This window comes from Hydra vulgaris, chromosome 05, assembly GCF_038396675.1.
Source record: "Hydra vulgaris chromosome 05, alternate assembly HydraT2T_AEP".
In the NCBI taxonomy this organism is placed as follows: Eukaryota; Metazoa; Cnidaria; class Hydrozoa; order Anthoathecata; family Hydridae; genus Hydra; species Hydra vulgaris.
In genome coordinates, this window is record NC_088924.1 from 1,416,516 (window position 1) to 1,437,958 (window position 21,443).

Consider the following 21,443-nt stretch of genomic DNA (forward strand, 5'->3'; position numbering starts at 1 on the left):
AACACAAAAACATTAATTTGTTTTTATTCCCTATACAATATTAAATTTCACTCTTGTTCGGCATAATGAAAGTAAGAAATACCAAAAAATATTTCTGCAACATTAGAGAACGCTTTTTTGATAGAAATAATGGTCTTCGCTATAGTAGTTAAAAAATCAACTTAGCGATTCCTGTCAAAATAAGAGTCCGCTTAGAACAATTCAACTCTTGCGGTCAAATTTAAACAGCTGTTTCATCATCATTTCAATAGATAAAGTGGCTCATATTTCATAATTTTTAAATACTGATTTTTGTTTTATCGTATATTTAAATAAGATTAGTAATTTTTTTTGGTTTTATCTTACAATTTTGTTTTATTGTATATTTAAATAAGATTACTAATTTTTTCACTAAGTTTATTTTTTTCAAAGTAAAGTACTTTTTTTAAGGTAGATTCTATAAACACATTATAAAAACAAGACTCCTGACCATGGCCGTCACAATTTAAGGTATAATTTAAATAAAGACTCAAATTACAAACTTTGGAAAGGAAAATTTCGTAACTAATAAAGAACTCTAACTATTGTAGTTCTTTGAGTAAATAGTAATTACTATTACTGATATTATTTATCACTATTGTTAATTTTGTTAATAACTAAAATGTTGTCTTCAAAAATCTTCAGGTATTTATTTAATATTAGTACTTGTTTATGTAAATTTCTCAAAAATGTTGCACACCTCTCAGTCTAAATATATTTGATTTGATCTTATTTGTCTAAATGAATTGAAAAGAGTTGAAAAGCTAAATAGTGAAAAAATTTGATTGAAAATTGTTAATATTCCCACTAAATACTAGGCACGTTAGGAAAATATTTTCAAGGGCGATCATAACAACCTTTTTTTTAAGGGTAGTCTTTCCAATTGGAAGTTGGTAAACAGAAACAACCAAGAACATAATTAACGTTTTTAATAATCTTTTTTCATTCAAATAGAAATTCCATTTATTTCTAACTCAGAATTGTTCATCACAATTATAAAGTAACAAAACACGAAATATAAGGCTTGACTAAAATCCCCGATAATCTTCCGTCATATGCCTGTAAAACAATAAAAAATTTTGTTTTCAACCACTAAGATCAATTTAACATATAGAATCATATACTATATACATAAAAAACAAACACGACGTTAAGTTGCAAAAAAACTTCTTTAATAAAAATGTTATTATGTTAGTACCTCAACTAGAAAATGAAATCAATTTTAAAACTAATGGACGATGGAAACGATGGACCCGTCTAATACAACTAAGATAAAATTTTAAAACGTTTTTAATTTGCTTAATTAGAAATTTAAAAAATATATGATACAAGAAAAATTAAATTAAAATCTAAGAATTAATTTTACCTGAATTGATGCCAACGATTTGTTATTATTCAAAGATTTGACAACAACTGATAAAAATCAAGCAAGTTGTATCATGACTACCATCTTAAAATTACGCTGGAAGAAAAAAAAAGTTACAATGTATTTCTTTAATAAACTAACCCAACAATTCACGTAAAGGCGTCATAATTTTTTTTTGTTAAAACCATTTAAAAACTATTAAACCACTTTACATTTTAAAATATCTTGACGGTGTTAATTTTCTAAAATTTATATCCAGAAATGAAAGTTTATGGCACCCAGGATGAACTTTTATTTTGTACTACTTTCCAGCAATTAAATTTTAACCATTTTTTTTTCCTCCAAAACTTTTTACATACTGAAGCTATTATCATTTTAAACAAAGTTCAGAGTTTGAAATGATTCAAAGATACTTTGAAACGATGCCATAAGTACAGAACATGATATACTTAAAAAAAGAAAAAATTAATTAATTTTCAAACGAAATCTGTATTCTTCCCTGGAACCACTGCCATGCTTCTGATATTTTATAAATATAAAAAGTTTTTTATCAAAGAAAAAGTAAATAAAAAATTAAGCAAAAATAAACCATAATTGAAATATTTATTAATTCAATAAATTATGCCTAATTTGTTTTTTTTTAATATTGAATTCATTGCATTGAAATAGCACATTTTATAAATGCTTACATGATTGCAAAAAACAAATAATTTAATTCAGAAATTTTGATGCTGTTTAAACGTTATTTAAATACATTTTTTTATCTTCATATTACAAGTACTATTGTTTTGAAATATTTAGAAAAAGATTTACCATGTTTTCTATATTTGTTCTTTGTTCTTTCTTTCTTCATAACTGCAGTCTTTTGAGTCAAGTGAAAATTTCTCTGTTAAACTCGCATTAAAAGTGAAAAAGATCCTTTCTTGAGTTTTATATGAACTTCTGTGTTCAAATAACATTGAGTTGATTTTTTTTAAGAAGAAAAGCTTGTATTAGTTACAGGGCCCAAAATCGCACAAAATTTTGGAGTTTTCGTAGATTTAATAAATACTGAATTTTTTTTTAATATTTTAGTGCTTAATGTGACTAGCACAATGTTTAAATTTCAATGAAATAAAAAAGTAAAACTATTTTTAATGTGTACCAAAAAAAATTAACGCATTTCACTGTATTTTTAACGTGTATTAAAAAAGTTAACACATTTCACTGTATTTTTAACAACGTCTATACGGTCAACCTAATTTGTAAACATCTTTTTAAAAATGCATTAGTATTCCGATCGTAAGAAATTCATTACGTATTCTAAAATATTAATTTTATTTTTTAAAGTTATTTTTGTTTGTTTGTTGTTTTTTTTCAATCTTTCAGTAAAATATTCAAACTATTATTTATTTAATTAAAACTTCACTTACACAAAAATTCTGAGCCCTGTAACAATTGACATTAAATAATAAAATTGGTATTTTGATTTTAAAAACTTCATTTAACAAACATGTAATTTATCATTTTAAACAAAAAAAATTTCAATGTAAGAGCTTCAAACATATATTTAAGTACTAGAAAAAGTACAATCTCCGCAATTTTAAAAAATTTCTATTGTTCATTACTCATCATTCTTTTAACGTTGGATGAAATTCTTCATTATTAACTGTTCCATTGTTTAATAACCTGCACAAAAATAACAGTTCACTAGGATTTATCGTGATTTACAATTAAACGCTACCCACAATGAAAATTAAAATAAAAAAATATATATTAAAACAATTAAAAATTTGAACATTTTTTAAATCAAAAACTTGAATACTTTTAATTCAATCAATTCAAGTTGATTAAGTCCAAAATTAATAACATAATTGCAAGAACAAAGATGTTTTTAAAGTTTCTTTTTTTACTTATTATTGTTTATTATTTAAATGTTTTAGGTTGAGCTTTTTGTTTGTATATTTATAACAAATTTGTTTTGTTAACATTAGCAATGTGTTATTTTTTATTATTAATATAAGTAATGATTTTTTTTCTAAGAAAAAAGTTTATTCGAGTAATAAAGGAAAAAGAGTGTGCTACTGAGTAAACACACAAGTATATACAGCTAGTTTTTATACCATTGCCTATATACAACTTAGTGTTCAAAGAAATTATTAGTCACCAATAAAAGTGAATTACCTAAGTTAAGTTGAAATCATTAATTTCTTTTAAACTAATTTCAATTTCTTTAAATTTCATTTTTCTTTAACTTATATGAAAACAGTATTAAATAATTTAAATATTTTGAGTAAAACTGAATGACGATTAGATTCATACCAAAAACTTACATCATAATTAATAGAAATTGCATTATTTTGTATTGATCAAATTTTTTTTTTTTTTTTTACTTTTTAAGAATATTTGAAAAACAAAAATTAAAATTTTTAAGAGCAAAAATGTTTTTTAATTAGTCTATTTATTTCTTTATATTGAATTTTCGTCTTTTGTTTATTTATGAATCTTAGTTTCAAGATGATTTTTAATTTGGAATTAGGTATTTATACACATTTAAAATTTTTTAATTTTAGTCAAGTAAAATTTTAAACCAAGAGTTATTTTGATTTTTTTTTTTAAAAAAAAAAAGCTTTAGATATACATTAATTTACAATTTAGAAAACTTAAACCATCACATTCATCCTATTGTTTCTAAAAAGTTTCAATAAAAAAGCCTTTTGAATCTAAATTTTTTGAAAAAACATAAATATTTCCCTAAAGTTTCTTTGTATAAAATAAAGTCTTTTAAAAATATATATATATTTTAGGTATTCTTACCTGAATAAGGATCACCAGACCATCTTTCCGTTCCTCTAATAACAGCTTTAGGTTCTTGAGCAAAAGAATCTCTAGCAGAATCAACATAACTACTTGGTGCTGGCTCAAACCCTCTCCTACCTGGTTCAAAACCACCTCTCACTGAGGGAGGAGAACCTCTTCCATTTCTAAATGTATCACGCTGTGGAGTTCTCGAAAAGGTATCTTCAGCAGATCGAGATGCAATTGCTGCATAAGGATCCCTAGGAGCAGCATATGGATCTCTTGGAGAAGCGTATGGATCTCGATCTCGTGAAACTTGGGAGGGAGCATATCTTTCATATGCTGGGGAAATGTACGCCCCACTAACAGCTGCTGATCTCTCATTAAATAAACTTCTATCAACAGGAGCAGCAGACCGAGCATACAAATCTCTAGGAGCATACACATCTCTTGGCGCTTCATAAGATTCCCTGGTTCTATCAATATAAGGATCACGAGCAAATGATTCTCTTGGTGCTTCCATATAACTTCCTCTGTCATCTCTTCGAGGACCAAGTGCATAAGTATCTAGAGGTTGTCTCGGTGGAGCCTGCTCACCAAATGGTTGACGCATTGGTGGATGGCGATCATCAATCATTCTAAAGGAGTCCCCACTTCGTGGAACTTTACTAGGAGGTTCTAATTCTCCCATTGGAAGCCCAGGACGACGCATTGATCTTGGATCTGGAGAATCAATGAAAGGAGGAGGTCCTAGTATTCAAAAAAAGAATTTAATAACTAATAAATAAGAAAGAAATAATATTTAAATAAAATACAAAAATATGCATCAATATTGTTTATGTTTGTAATTTGAAATTAAATAAAACTAAAAAAATAAACTAATCAGTACCAAAGGCTATATTAAAAACACTAATTACTGAACTTTAGAATAACTTTCATTGGTTGATGTTAAAATTAATGCCTGTATTTTTAAAACCATTAGATGATTAGAAAGTTAGAGAAATGCCTGTTTTGAAAATATTTTGTTAAGGATTTCTGCAGTTTTTAATAGCTATATCTTAAATAAGCTTGACTAATTTTGTATTTCAATTAAGATTTGGGATATAACAAATTTTTTATTTTAATTTTTTGTAGTTAAACCAGTATTAAAAGTTTTTTAATATAGTAATAAGTTTTTACGTACAAGTTAAGAGTTTGCTTAGTGATTTTTTTGAACTTTGTTGCAGTCAACTTATATTTTTAATTTTTGTAAATTAACAAATTTGAGTTATTTTTAAAAACCGATAATCTTAACTATTCCATTTAAATAGTCTATAGTTTTCAATTAACTAAAAATCTGATAACAAGAAATCCCCTCAAATATGTCAGAAATATTGCAACTTACATTCCCCATTGTGTATGATTAAAAAATAAGCATGACAGAAGTATTGTTAAAAATAAGCATATGACAAATGTATTGTCAAGGTCTACTATACAATATATGTTTATTTAAGCACAATTATTTCTAGATTCTTGATGGTAAGGGAAAACTATTTAATAAAATCATTGCATTGAAAAACATTTATCTGTATAATTTATTTTAATTTATATTAGAAAAAAAGTTTAAAAATACGAATCAAAATGCTTATTGGTCTGAAAAAGTGCATTCCAGAGGCTTGATCGAGTCAGTGCATGAAACTTTAAAAATAAATTTGTTTTTATTTTTTACAGTGTCACCTTTGTAAAACAGCATTTTATTTATGTTTTGTTATGCTATCACCCAATATACCTATGGTAAATGTGAGTAAAAAAACTTTTGTACTTATCTGTCATTACTGACTTTACTGATTTTGTTACCAGATTTTTTACATTAGAAAATATTTATATGTACTAATGGATTCTCAAACAAAAACAAAGATGATTAAATTTCTTTTATTGACTATTCTAAAAATTTAAATTTAACTTCAAAACAAAAAACAAATAAAACAGTATTAATGAATTAATAAAAGTTAACAACCTGTACCTTAAAAAACATAAGAACAATAAGTACAGAAAAATGAAATAAAATTTAGATATTCAAATAACCTTTCTAATAATTTTGTAAATGAAAAATCTTTTTTAGTATATATATAATTACTAAAATTAACCTTAATACTTTTTTTGCAGCAATTTGAAATCTTTCCTTTTTTTTAAAATTTTGGAAAATTTTATAATAAACTTTAGTAATAATTTTTGATTGGTTTGCAATTACTAACAAGTTTGATTACATTGATTACAAAAGTTTCTTTTTGTGATTTCACGTCATAATATGATTACGCAAATATTATTTGATTTTACTTAGCTTGACCACAGCTGTTAATATGCTTTAAAATTTTGTACACGTTAAAAAATTATCTTTACTATAAAGTAACTTATAAAAAAAATTTTCATAAAAGAAGCAAATAAATCTTCATAAAAAAAGTAACAAAAAACAAAACAAAAATAACTTAACAAAACTAAAATAACAAAAATAAAATTAAAACTTAACTAAAATCAATAATAAACTATAATGATAAGATTATCTAAATTTTGTTTGGAACTTTGAATTGTTTATCTCTACTAATGTTTTTATAGTATAATATTATATGAAACCTTTCTTAAATAAAGTAACAACTTACATCTAACAAATTGTTTAAAAAACGCGCACCTTTAAAAGTTTAAAAAAAGATTCTTAACAATTCTTCCCACAAAAAAATAAAATTGTTTAATTTAAAAAGTTAATATAATTCTTTTTATCTAAAAACATTTACAATAAAAAATAAATGCTTATATAAATATAAAAAAATATATACTATTCATTAATGTTTTTTTAAAAAACCATTAGCAGTGATTTGTTACTTTATTTAAATGTGTTTCAATAATATAAAAACATAAATAAAGATCAAAGTTATTTAATTCAAATGGCTTTCAAAAAGTTGGTCTTTTTTTTCTTAACAAAAACTATGATTCTTTTATAAATTTTATTAAACCTTCACTGATTAAAGTCATCACTTATAATATATATTTTTTTAAATAAATTTTACTTTTTTTATTTTTACTTGTAAAAAAAATCTTATATAACTAAATAATATAAATAAAAAATTTATAACTTTCAATAATACTTCAATTAAAATCATTAACTACTTTATTTAAAAGCGTCTTGCTAATATAAAAGTGTTAGTAAAGATAAAGGTGTCAAAGTTATTCATTTTCAACGTAATTAAAAACCAATTTTTTCAGCGCATTTGTTTAAAACTGCAGTTTAATCATCAAAACAAAACATTATTTGCATGGTCATATAAATACTTGAAATCACATGCCTTCCTGGTTATATGGCCTATATCAATTATATCTTGAAGTACTTTTATGTTTTTAAACTTTATATAAATATATTAAATATATAATTTAAAAAAAAAGAAAAGTAATAGTTATAAATTGACATAATAAAGTTTAAGCCACACGTGACATGAAGAGTATTTTTAAAACAAAAAATAAACATAAATAATAACTACAAAAATATTATTCACTTATGAAAAAAAAATCTAATTTTTTTTAACTTTTTTTAATGTTAAGCAGAAGTGAGTGTTGGTAGCAATAATTAACAGTAGTAAATGTCAAATAACATGACATTTTAACAAAAGTAACAAATTAATACTTAAGTAATGAAGTGATAACAAAGAATTTAAAAACCAACCTCTAGGTGAATCAAACCTTCTCTCACCAAATCCATGTTGCATTCCTGCATTACCTCGTAAGTTTGGAGTACCTCCTCTCATTGGAACACCTCTACCAGACATACCTGCACCTCTTGGAGGTCCAGCACCCATCATAGAAAATCCACCACCTCTGGAAAACCCTCCACCCCTAGATAAACCATTTCCCCTAGGAGAACCTCTAGTTGGAAAAGGACCTCTGCCTCTCAAAGGACCTCCTCTACCAGGTGAAACTCCAGTAGCTCCAGCACCTCGATCTTGAAGAACATTTAACCAATCAGGTGTTTCACTAGTCGAGTATTTTACTTTAATTGGTTTGTCAGCAATTATCTATTAGATAAAAGTTTAATTTAATTATTTAGTTAGCAATAATGATGCACACTTAAGGTTTAATAAAAAACATAATATATATATATATATATATATATATATATATATATATATATATATATATATATATATATATATATATATATATATATATATATATATATATATATATATATATATAGTATGTTTTATTATGAATTTACAAAATATGCTAATTAAGATGCATCAGCATTAATGTTTTTTTCCAATCTGAGGCCTTACATTGTTGTATGCATACTTTTTACTTTATAATCATTTTTTTGTTTTATAAGTTATTGTTTGGTGATATATTTGTTGTATATCTTTGTTCATATTAGTGTTTATAAAAAAAACTTTTTTTATTATTGTAAGTACTGTTTGGGTGCATTGTCTGTCTTATTTATTTTTAAATATTCCTCTATTAAACTTTATTTGTCTTGACAACTGTCAAAATATGCTTTGTTCAAAAAATAATTCTCCTTTATTCTAATGTACTTTATTTCTTCCCTCAGACGTTCACTGCTCGTGAGTGACCATTCAGCGAATTTAAATGCTAAAGTTTTTAAATAATATTGGGCCTAGCCCGTAAGGGTTAGTGTTGCGGCCATGAAGCACAACTTTTTTCCAAATCACGATTACTGTCACTGCGGGAGATGTTTGTCTCTGGAAGACGCCTGGGCTAGTTTTTTAGAATCAGAAAGCAGTTATAAATCCATGGATAGGTGTTAAATCCATCATGGTTTTCTGGAGAATGACTGGGCTGGCTTGGTGTAGTTCAAAGATGAATCTTTTACACTGGTTACTAACATCACAAGACTCTACTGAACGAAATAAACGGCAGACTTACACATCACACCTATACACCCTTATGCAAATACAGCCTGTAATATTGTTTGGCATGCTTTTTTGTTCTTTTATAGATAAACTCATCCTTATTTAGATAATATATTCTTTTATTAGATAGTATGTGGTTGGAATGTAGATATAGATTTATGTCTATGTGGTTTGAAAACAGAAATAAAATATTTAGGCTGTCTAAATAAAATTACAATTTTAATAAAATTATGTGGTCCAAAATCAAAATTACTAGATAGTCTGCTATTCCCAAATCGAAAAATATTTAAAACCGTCCCCAATTACAGCATGGTCTGTATCCGCCCATGCTTTTAGTAACTGTTTTTACTTAAAATGTAATTAAAAAAAAGTAAAAGTAAAAAAGAGTAAAAACAAACATTACAATAATTAAACCACTTTAAATAGTCATAGAAAACTATTTAATACGTTCATGTTGACGATAAACACATGTGTTATTTTTAAAGAGTATTTAATTGTCATTGTAAAAAGCTATAAAACAACAACAACAAAAAAAACAAAACAACAAAGTTGTTTTAAAAACATAAAGAGCTTGTACTAATGCAAAACAACTTGTTTTATACTGTTTATAACCTTAATAACATAAAACGCGTTTAAAACAAAGCAAATAAATAAAATTGTTCTAATTAATAAATTAAAACATCATCATCATAAAACTTCATATTTGCGTAAAAATATGCTTATAGACCATTCAAGACTTATCTATAGACCAAACGAATAAGATGAAAAGCAAAAAAACATTAGATACCATGTTTTTTATAAATTGTTTCTTGAACTAGCATAATATTAAAAAATTGAGTATAATTGAGTTTTTCATTCAAATGGTTTTTAAATTGATGTTTGCATTCAATTTTTTTATTCAAATTATTTTCCAATAAGAAGTGAAACAAAAAAATTTGGTTTAATAAATCAAATTATATTTCCTTAAGTTTAAGAATATGCTTAAATTTTTATTTTAGAAAAAAATTTCTTTAAACAGAAGTAAAATAATTTGATTATTTTAATTTAATTTTTATTTGATTATTTTAATTAAATTTTTATTTTATTATATTTTATTTTAACTTATGCAATCACTGGTTTAATGTTTGCAATAGAATGTTTCTACTTTTAAAACTATTTTTAAGAAACAAAATATAAATAAATCAAAACGTTATCGAAATTTACGATTTATAAAAAAAAAACTTTCTTCCTCATTCTCCCTTTTTTTTTCAAATTTTTTAAAACTTTCCAATTTTTGTCAATTGCAAAATTATTAGACTAAAATTCTTTTGTTCAAATATATATTTTTTAAAAATAAAATTCCTAAAAACAACTTGCATATTTATAGAAAATGTTTAATATTGATATTGCTTTAAATAAAATGAAAATGTAAAAAAATGATATCGCATTTTTCATATTCTATTCAACAATTTTTGTTAAAATAATTTTTAGTTAGAAGCTTATATTACGTGTTAAAAACATAATAGATATAAATAGAAACATTTGTATGACTAACTTTTGTGAGTTTATGAGTATATTAAGTAAATTAATATAATTGATATTATTTAAGTAACTGTAAGTTACTGAAGCAACTTAACTGGTTGTTTTGATTAAGTTTATAAGTAAATTTACTGTGATGTACTTTATCCATTCAGTAAATCAAAGTAAATATAACTTTAAAAGGTTCAAGGTTGATAAAGCGAAAAACGTTAAAGCAAAAAAGTTGCTGGTTTCTACTAGCATTAACTAACTAATAAAAAACATTTTTAAATAAAAATGATTTAATATATATTTTAATATATATAAGTAGTAAAATTAAAAATATAAAATTGTTTAAAATAATATTAATTATTAATAATAAGTTAATTAATTTTGTGCAACATTTCAAAAAGAAAGATAAAAACCAGGCTGTTTTGTTGAAAAAAAAAAGAAAACGAAGATAAAGTTCTCTTTAATGTCTTTTCCCTTATCAACTTTTCGCTTTAACGACCTTTTATAACATTATTGGTTTCCACATATAGATCGAAAGTAATTTAAATTCAAAAGTGCTTTACGTTAACTGAAATTCTCCATGAGAAAGAGCAAATGATCATTTTATTCAAACTATAAATTTAGTGTGACATAAATGACAAAAATATTACTTTTAAAAATTGCCAAAAAAAAAATTTAAAAAATGCTAAATTTTAAAAACAACCAAAAACTTTTTTTTTAAAAATCCCAAAAATATTTTTTTAAAGAAAAAACTTATGGCGAAGGTGTGAAAAGCTATAAGCTTTTCACACCTTCGCCATAAGCTTAGCTTCGAGCCCTGCAGTGTAAACTTTAAACACTCAAATTTTCAAGAATATACTGATAATAAAAATCTTTTGTCTTTCAATTATATTCAATTATTTAAAAAACAATTTCTTTCTTCTTAAATTCATACTTTTACATTATAAATATATCCATTAAAGTTGCTACTCATAAACGTGCTCAAAATTAAATGCCTGCATGAAAATAAACTGAGTGGGAGTCTAAGTATATATTGAGAACCCTGCAAGCGCTTAACTTTGTTTAACCTTACCTGTAAAAAGATGTAAACTTTTGTAAAATATTAAGAAAATTAACCAATAAAGAAGTATTTACCCTCCCGTCCATCTCTTTCATTGCGTCTGTAGCATCTTTATGACTGGCACACATTACATATGCAAAACCTTTCGACTCCCTAGTAACTTTATCCTTGATGACAGTCACTAAATAAATATTATATATACACATATTTTATATATACATATATACATACACACACAAAGCTTGGCCAGATAGGTGTACGAAAGCAAGCCTTTTAATGACTATCATAAGTAATATATTTTTTTGACAATTTGATCATGATTTTTACCATTTTAAAAATGCTCTAAAAAAATGGTTTTTAATTATGTCAAGAGAAAAATAACTTTGATAAATTTATCTTATATTATATTATCTTATATTATACTATTATTTTTATATTACCAAAGCACTTTTAGATAACATAACTAGTGATTTTAATTAAAGTATCAATGAAAGCTGTATAAATTTTTATTTATATTATTTTAATTATATAAGATTTTTTATAATAAATATAATTTCAAAAAAATAATAGAAATTTAAATTTTATAAATGATGACATTAAACAATTATTGTCTTTTTAACAAACTTTATATAAAAACCGTCAAAGTTAATACACCAGAAAAGAAGAAAGGTTTTGTTAAGAAGAGAAAAAAGACAAACTTTTTGAATGCTGTTTGAATTAAATAACTTTGATCTTTACTTACATTGTTATATTATTGAAACAAATCCACTGCTAATGATTTTTTATTTTAAGTTTTAATGAATATGTATATGTTTTTAATATTTATATAAGTATGCATTTTTTTATTGTCTTTAAATTAAAAAATTATACCAACTTTTTAAAGAAATGATTTGATTATTTTTTCTTTAGTTTGTTACTGTGAAGAACTTTTTTTAAATCTTTTTTTTATAATGTTTAAATGGAAGTATTTGTTAAACAGTTGTTAGATAAAACTTGTTACTTTATTTAAAAGGGTTTTGCATAATATTATAGTATAAAATTATTAGTAAAGATAAACGACTTAAAGTTATTTATTCCCAACATAATTTAAATAATCTTATCGTTATAGTTCATTTATTTTAGTTGCGTTTAAGTTCAATTTTTTTTTTAATATTTAAGTTTCTTTCAAGATAATTCAAGATAGATAATTTTTATAGAAAATTTAATAAAGATAAGTTAAAATAATTTTTTTAGCACATTTTTAATTGTATACAAATTTTTTAAAACACCGTAACAGCTGTGGTCACGTTTTCAAAATCAAAAAGTATTTGCATGGTCACATTATGGCATGAAATTGCATGCCTTCCTGACCAAACCTACACACACACACACATATATATAAATGTATGGCTCTTGATTTGCAGTAAAGAGATAAATGGGTGATGCAATAATCAAATCAATATAAACTAGATCTTTCCATGTAACTACGAATATCAGAGTGCCAGCTCATGAAAATATTGACTTTTATGAAAATATTAACATTTTCTGTCAATTAAAAAAGCAGCTTTTTTTTTTACTCTATTGCCTCCCTAAGGCTGAATAGCCCCTAAATCTTTATTTCAACAATATAAAAAAAAAGGATTTGGCTTTAGGGAGGCAAATAGTAAAAAAAAGACTCCTTGTTTTAATGACAAAAAATTATAAGTTATTTGATTAAAATTTTTAAAAGCTGGAACTTTGATATGTTGTTTGAAGTTACTTTGAAAAGTCTAGTTAAGAGTGATTTGATTATTGCAGAAATTTCACTTGTCGATTGGACAGTTGACATTGATAAACTGGTCACAAAGATTCTCTGTCAAGGTAAAAAATTTAAAAAATCTGAAAAAATAGGAATGTTCAAATTTTAAATACTCCTTAATAATTCAATAGAACATTGACAACAAATAATTTTACTTAGACTGAAATTCCCTATACACTATTTAAATTATATGTTTTTTTTCATAAATAATTATTTGCACTACTTAGTGATCACTTCTTGTCACTCACAACTATTACCATAATCACCTAGGCAACTTTCAGGTTAGGGTCAAATACATTTGATCAAACGTGGTAATTCTAGATAGCCAAATACAAATTGAAATATATGTAATTATCGTTTTCAAAATAAAAATACTTGCATTTTACATTAAGAAAAATTACAAATATTTTCTCCTTTTTTTTTAAAATTTAAGGACTAAAGATTAACTTTAATTTATTAACTTAATCTTAAATTAACTGAGTTTTTGTTTATTCTATTGAAAATTTTCTTTTACTTATATCATTGCTGTAGTTTGTAGGAAAATGTTAATTTAGTTAATTTATTTATTATTGTGTTTTTATATTTTATTAGCTTCCTTTAAAGTAATTGAAGAAGAATTACTGAAACTACTTGATAAACAATTAAAAAGCTTCCAAGACAATACTGATAAGATGGTATATAAATAAAAGAATAAAAACAAGTCCTTTGACATGTATCACTTTAAAACTGACTTAAACTTATTTAAGTGTTAAAAATCAAAAAGATTATTTGTTACTAAAATAAAAAAATTCAATTAATACAAGTGATTATTTCAATTTCTTTTTAAACCAAATACATTACAAATACAGATGTGACAACATAACCCATTATTACTAAATACAAATATGTAATTGACCCAAATCCATTGCTGTCTACATATTATTTTGGTTATTTTAGGGTATAAAAAGTACTGGTATTTCAATACTTATTTAGCAATACTAAATTAAGATGTAATTTAAAAGTAACCCACCAGAAATAAAGTGTGCCAAACAAATATAAACATTAGAAGATTTAAGAGACAATTGCTTGATACATGCACTACTTTCTACAGCATGATTTATCATATTCAACCACTTTCTTTGAAATACTTCATCTTTAGGAAGACTTAAATTCTTGATTTTTTTGTTGTTAGCACAACCTACTGCACAACAACTTTTTAACATTTTCTAAAAAATTTAACAAACCGCTAATGATTTTGTTGTTTGTTTGCTGCTAAATCAAGTTAATTTTAATATTATTGTTTAATACATAGTGGCGCCACACTAACTGGATGGATAGCTTTTGCTCTATTCAAAAAAAATTTATAATTTCTAAAGGAAATGGTATTTAGAATTTTTTTGTAGTAACTATGTATATTATGCTATTTTTCCTTGCCGTATGTTTTGTTTTGATTTTTGCACTAGATTTAGTGTATTATGTTAGTTTGAACTTGTAATGCAGTGATGTTTTTTTTTATTTTATTCAGTGCTATTACACAGCCAATTTTTAATACAAAATTACAAGACCTTCAGTTTAACAAAGCTAGCTTTTTGAGCACAAAAAATCTTATAACTTTGCATCCATTTAACTTCTGAACCTCATTCTTTAAATCTTTATGTTATTATTGATTATGGTTAACATAATTGTTAAAATACAATTATGTTAACCATAATCAATAATAAATAGTTAGACAAAATTAAAATCTCCTCATATGACTAATACTGGAAAGGAATTCAAGAACAAACAAAAAATAAACTATGATCTAAGAAAAAATAAAAAAAAACTTTTATCAAAAAACTTTTTTTTTCTTACATATCTGTCCTAATATTTACAGTTTGAATCAATTTTAAAATGAATTTTTAATGAAGAAACTAACTGAATACTATTAATATAAAAAAACACACCTCGCTCTATAACAGCATGCTTTTCGAATTCTGCTTGCAATGTAGCCTCGTCAATACTTGGATCCAGTCCAGCTATGTATAAAGTATTCGTTTTCATTTCTAAATTAAAATTAAAAAATATATAAATATAATCTCCTATAAATGAAAACAAAAGCTAAAATTAACATTACCAAAATCACCAACTTTTCATCTTAAATAACCGTTGTTGAACAATATGAATAACATATTCATTTTATTTAAGCAAACGAATATTATGATGACAAAAATAATTTTTTATAGGTTTCTATAATTTATTACCCTTTCAATACAGAAAATTAAATGTAGAAATGAAAAGTATAGGATCCAACCTAGGCGACGCTTTTGCTTGAACTGTTAGAATATCTGCAGTAACTTCGTGACTTTTCTTCAATAGATTGAGACCGCAGCGCATTGTACCAAACACGCATGCTCACAAATTAGCTGTTTTTGGCTTGACGATTTTCGAAATAGTTTAAGGTTATGTATAAGGTATTCTGAGCCTTTTATTAACTTAACAATCTTAAAATCTGTATTGGAAATTATTTTTATCAATTTTTGTATTAAAAAATTTATTAAATTATTTATTTTTTTAAATTGTTTGTATTGCTTAAATCATGGTTAATTGGCTCACACTACTTTGTTTAAGTAAAGTTATTTAGTTTTATGCAATACTTTTATCATTTTTCTATTAAATATACCAACTTATAAAAAATATTGAATGGAATCATTGAGTATTTTTCTGTATAAACTATTTGATCAAAAGTTTAAACATAATAATACTTTTATAAAATGCTTTTAAAAAATTTTTCTTTTAGATACCTCGTTTTATATTTGTTATATCGTTTATCAAAAATTTGTGAAAGTTTATTATTATTATTATTATTCTTTTTGGCAATATATAATTGTAATACGACCAACAAATGTAAAAAAAAAAAAAAAAAAAAACGACGCACGGTTACAGACACATGGTTAAATTGCCAAAATAGAAATACAAAATGAAACATTTTTTATTTCCAGCAGAAGTTTTCATAAAAATGTAAACTTTTTAGGTTTTCACTAACACAATTTTCTTCACCTCTTATTTAAATGTTTTAAGCTCACATATCTGCATATTTAATACGTAATATTCAAATTTGAATTCCCAAGAACTTATCGAAAGTTAAATACTCACGTTTTGCAGAAGATTTAATTTATAGGCTCAATTGTCAAGAGACCAATAGTTTTTTGTATGTATATTAAGATGAGTTGATTTAATTAAAATTATCCATTCATTTTCTCACAAAATTTTCACGTTTATACAAAAAAAATTATGCTTCATAACTGCTACACTGCAAGTAAACTTGTTTTAAAGAAAATTAAAATATTATAACATTTATAATGACTATATGATTCTTTAGAATCAAAATATGGACATATTTTTTTTCAATCATTTTGTAATATTAATTCTATATTTGTTTTTCTCACACGCTTGTAAATATCTTTACTCAATAAATATACATTTGCAAATACCCCCGAGGGTATAATAAACATTATAAACGTTATATACAATGTAATAAATGACACACCCACAACGTTCCTTCCGTCGCAATACAACAATAGTTTATATATAATACAGTTATTTACACTAATTACAACACCCCTTGATCTCTAGATCACAAAGTCCGCATACTTATTCGGAAACCTCCGCACTCGCGTCGATCTTCGGAGATTTAGGTTATCCGCGATGGGTTCTTCCGATTCTCTGATAGATCCTTGATCTCTAGATCACGAAGTCCGCATACTTATTCGGAAACCTCCGCACTCGCGTCGATCTTCGGAGATTTAGGTTATCCGCGATGGGTTCTTCCGATTCTCTGATAGACAAGTCAGCTACAATGGGAGCAGGACGGACGTCCGACATGTGTCTCGGCAATCCATTGATTTCTACCGAAACTCCTCGTCCTTCATCTGAGACTCTTCCTCTGTTCCATTCGCTCGTGCATTTTGAGTCAGGTGGTTTTACAAATACTTCTTGTCCTTGTGTATAGTTGTGGAGAACTTCCGCGTTAGTTTTGGCAGAAATTGTGTGTGGTTTCCACTCGTAGGAAAATATAGCTTTGTAGGGGAGCGATGTTTCCTCGCCATTTTTTCTGGGAGCTATGTTATACCAATATACCATTTTTAACGGGTCTTTGCCACTTCTGGCTGCCATGCGCTTGATTGTGCGATGATGACGTTCAACAATTCCATTTCCAGATGGCCTGTAAGCGCAACGAAACAAGATGGACACTCCCCAATCTGCACATAATTCACCAACGAGTTTTGAGCGAAAAGTCTTGCTGTTGTCAAGTAGAACTTGCCACGGAGGTCCTCTTTCTCGGAATATTTCTTCTAAATGGAAGCACACTGTTGTTTCTTTCTCGTTCTGTAGCCTTCTCCAAATTGCAAACTTGCTCCTTTTTCCACAGTCAATAATAGACAAGTAAATCTCTGATTTGTAGTGGGTTATGTCAATAGCCAAACGATGCCAGCTCTTTCCAACTTCAAGATTTCCTTCTTCCCATCTAATCGGCGCAGGATCCACCGATAAACATCTTTCGCAACTTTTCACGACTGATTCAACGTCTTTTCTGCAAACTTTCTCCTTCGGATATGTTTGTTTCATCAAATAAAGTGTTCGATTGACTCCAAAGTGATGAAGATTATGAAACGACTTCACATCAGGCGGTACAACGTTTGCTGTCATTGCAGAATGGTTTGCATGCAGCCAGTTCTGTGGTACTCTCGTAAGAGCATCGGCTTTGTTTTCTGCTGACTTTACCAGGAAAAGTTTTAATTTTATATTGCACTCCTTCACAAGGTCTTCAATTAATGACAACCGGCGACGGACAAGTGGTTCTCCAAGACCGTGTACTCGAACGGGTTTGTCACCGATAATTAAGGATCTCAACCAACCGACAACAGTAGCCGAATCACACTTTATGTTAATACATTCGAATCCCCATTTTGTTGCTAGATTAATTCCTTTTGTCACGGCTTCTAACTCTGCAAGATTAATGTGAGCCGTATCATCTTGTTTCCTCAGCCACGAACAGTCTTCTACTATTTCCCCAGCCACTTCCAAAACTATGCCAACAGCTAAACTGCTTGCATCGCACCACACTGTTGCTTCAGAAATGTTTTTGACGTTCCATGACCCATGAACGGGATCTTCTTTTGTAAGTCTTTCATTCAAACTGCTTACTAATTTAACAACTCGTTCGTTCACCAAAGAGTCCCATCCACAACTACTCGAAACTCTTTTTAGATAGCTGCACGAAGGGCGCAGCCAATTTGCTATTGGAAAATGTCCGGTCAGCTGTCCGCACCAAGAAAAGATTTGCCGACGTGTCATTTTTCCATCCGGAACTTTGGGTATGTTTTCACGTTTCCAACGGACTTGGTTGCATTGTTTGTACACTCGCAATCCAAGCACACGACCACCGACAAGTTTTTCTGGCAACTTAGAATCCAAGCCATATTTTTTCAAGAGTTCTTGAACTCTGCAACTTGACACTATGTTATTATTGACAATGATATCATCAATAAATGAATCCGTCCCAGACTCGACAAATTTATCTAAGGATAATACCTTTTTTAAGATTTTAGTCATTATTCTGGGCGCCACATTTAAACCAAAACCCAATCTTGTTAGACAGTAACGCTGCCCTTCATATTCCACAACTTGATATTTCCATAATGCTTCGTCGACACGAATTTGCAGGTACGCTTTCTTTAAGTCGATTATCTCAAGATTTTCTCCCAACTTTCTCCAGTTGCGAAGTTTGGTACTGCAAACATCGCCATCTGCAATATGACTGGATACAAATTGATTCAACTCCCGGTAGTCCATCACCGGATGTATTTTTAACTTATTTCGTTGAGTTACTGCCATCAATGGAATGATGCCATTACATCTCCCTTCAAATGGTTTCAGCCATCCCTGTGCTATCCATTCACTTATTTCCATTGCGTACTCACTTTTAACGTCCTCAGAGATATGATAGTTTGGAATTTTGTTAGTTAACGTTGGTGGTTCCATCAGCCATTTCCAAGACACGCTGCAACTGCCATTTTTGAATTCTGCTACGAAGTCTTTATCAATCAGCTTTAGAATAGTAGACGAGGATACTTCACTCGTTTTTTCTTGAGAAACAGCAGTAGCACCGATAGTTAGTTGTTCCACATTGAAGTTTATGGTTTCGCCGTCCCTCCCGACTTGGACACCTCCAAGCAGTCGTATTGCGTCCATACCAAGTAGCATTTGATATTCGGGAACAATGTCTGCCACCAGGCATTCCAAATCGATGGTGGTATCATTTATAGAAAGATTAACAACAATCTGGTGTTTTATTTCAATTGAGTTTCCATTCATCATAACAACCTTTTCTTTTGCGAGTTTGACATTTTTTTCGTTTATAATTTTCCGACTTAAAATGGATTTGGAGCATCCAGTATCCAACAATGCTTTTATTTTTCTTCCATTAACATATACGCAGAGAGTTGGCGGTTTTAAATTTTGTGGGAAGCCGCTCGCACAAAAACGGGTGGCTTCCCTTCCACGTTTTTTGAGTTTGTACACTTTTTATAGCAGTGCAGGGCCAGGTGATTGTCCATTCCACACACAAAGCACCTCTTCTTGTCAATTTCTTCGCTACAATTTCGACTGATATGTCCATCCTCGCCGCAACGGTAGCAGGTTACGGTCTTTCTTCCGCGTCCTTGAGGAACCTGCCTTGGACTGATGGCAACAGGATTCACGCAACTAACAAAATATGATTCTTTACGACGTAAAATTACCAAACTTCTTGATTTTTCAGCGATCTGGTACAGCGACATTGTTGATATTGAGCATGCGGTTTGCAGCTGTTTTCTTGCTTCGTCAGGTAACCCGAGAATGAATGCGCACCTTATCCACTCTTCGCTTACGTGAGTTGATATTAGCTTGCTCAGCCTCGTTAATTCTGCGAGATATACGTCAACAGACTCGTTCTCTTTAAGACGGCAATTTACGAATTCTTCGTATGCTGTTAGCGGAGAAGCAGAGAAGGCAGTAGTCAGTGCATTTTTCACTTCTTTGTAGTCTTCTTTTATTTCATCACTAAGACCTTGATAAACGGCAAACGCTCCGCCAGAGAGAAATAAGGGGAGCACCACATGCAACTCGTCAACTTTTTGAAGTTTTGCAACCAGTTCCAATTTCTGTATCCATTCTGAAAACTCACCCGAACCATCGTATTGCGACACCAAATCTGCAAACTTTATCACTATACTCATTGCCGAAATAGCTTGTAATATTAATTCTATATTTGTTTTTCTCACACGCTTGTAAATATCTTTACTCAATAAATATACATTTGCAAATACCCCCGAGGGTATAATAAACATTATAAACGTTATATACAATGTAATAAATGACACACCCACAACGTTCCTTCTGTCGCAATACAACAATAGTTTATATATAATACAGTTATTTACACTAATTAAAGAGACCAATAGTTTTTTGTATGTATATTAAGATGAGTTGATTTAATTAAAATTATCCATTCATTTTCTCACAAAATTTTCACGTTTATACAAAAAAAATTATGCTTCATAACTGCTACACTGCAAGTAAACTTGTTTTAAAGAAAATTAAAATATTATAACATTTATAATGACTATATGATTCTTTAGAATCAAAATATGGACATATTTTTTTTCAATCATTTATTTATATATAATTAGATCAATTTTAACGGCACAATCATGTTAATACATAGGCCCAGATTACACCATCTGCATTGTTGTAAATTTCAAACCAATAATTTATGTTTTGGTATATAAAGTTACATTGCTTGTTGATCAAATTTTTTCAAGAAAAACCATTATTTATTTTAGATCCAACTATTGATAATTTTATTTAAAGTTTAACCTATTTTTGATCAAAAGTGTACTCTAGAGTTAACCAAATTACTTTTTGCAGGAAGTAGCTCCTTTTAACTACTCCAGGTCAAGTTCAGGATCATTAAGACACCCTGCCACTGGTATCATGTAACCCAGTACTACCTGCCCCATGCACTGCTGCCTTGTAGAAAGTACT

General features: G+C 27.5%; 2 protein-coding genes across 6 annotated transcripts; both read right to left on the bottom strand.

Annotated features, from left to right (window-relative positions):
* Positions 1 to 937: 937 nt before the first annotated feature.
* On the bottom strand, positions 938 to 15,785 carry LOC136071789 (RNA-binding motif protein, X chromosome-like). Of its 5 annotated transcripts, XR_010638464.1 has the most exons (8): positions 15,620 to 15,758; positions 15,323 to 15,421; positions 11,698 to 11,804; positions 7,854 to 8,202; positions 4,181 to 4,912; positions 1,385 to 1,480; positions 1,217 to 1,284; positions 938 to 1,077 (listed from the first exon to the last, which is right to left on the bottom strand). XR_010638464.1 is itself a non-coding variant. In XM_065797072.1 (6 exons), the coding sequence occupies exons 2-6, from the start codon at positions 15,417 to 15,419 to the stop codon at positions 3,045 to 3,047; spliced, it is 1,293 nt and encodes a 430-aa protein (XP_065653144.1). In that variant the 5' UTR covers positions 15,420 to 15,421; positions 15,620 to 15,785; the 3' UTR covers positions 2,914 to 3,044. The 5 variants fall into 5 exon arrangements, 3 of the variants coding, with proteins under 3 accessions (XP_065653144.1, XP_065653145.1, XP_065653146.1); XR_010638465.1 differs by lacking the exon at positions 1,217 to 1,284; XM_065797072.1 differs by lacking the exons at positions 938 to 1,077; positions 1,217 to 1,284; positions 1,385 to 1,480 and adding an exon at positions 2,914 to 3,052 and having other exon boundaries at positions 15,620 to 15,785.
* A 1,314-nt stretch (positions 15,786 to 17,099) lies between these two features.
* On the bottom strand, positions 17,100 to 19,733 carry LOC136080093 (uncharacterized). Its single transcript, XM_065796701.1, has one exon. The coding sequence runs from the start codon at positions 19,731 to 19,733 to the stop codon at positions 17,100 to 17,102; it is 2,634 nt and encodes an 877-aa protein (XP_065652773.1).
* Between the last annotated feature and the right edge of the window lie 1,710 nt (positions 19,734 to 21,443).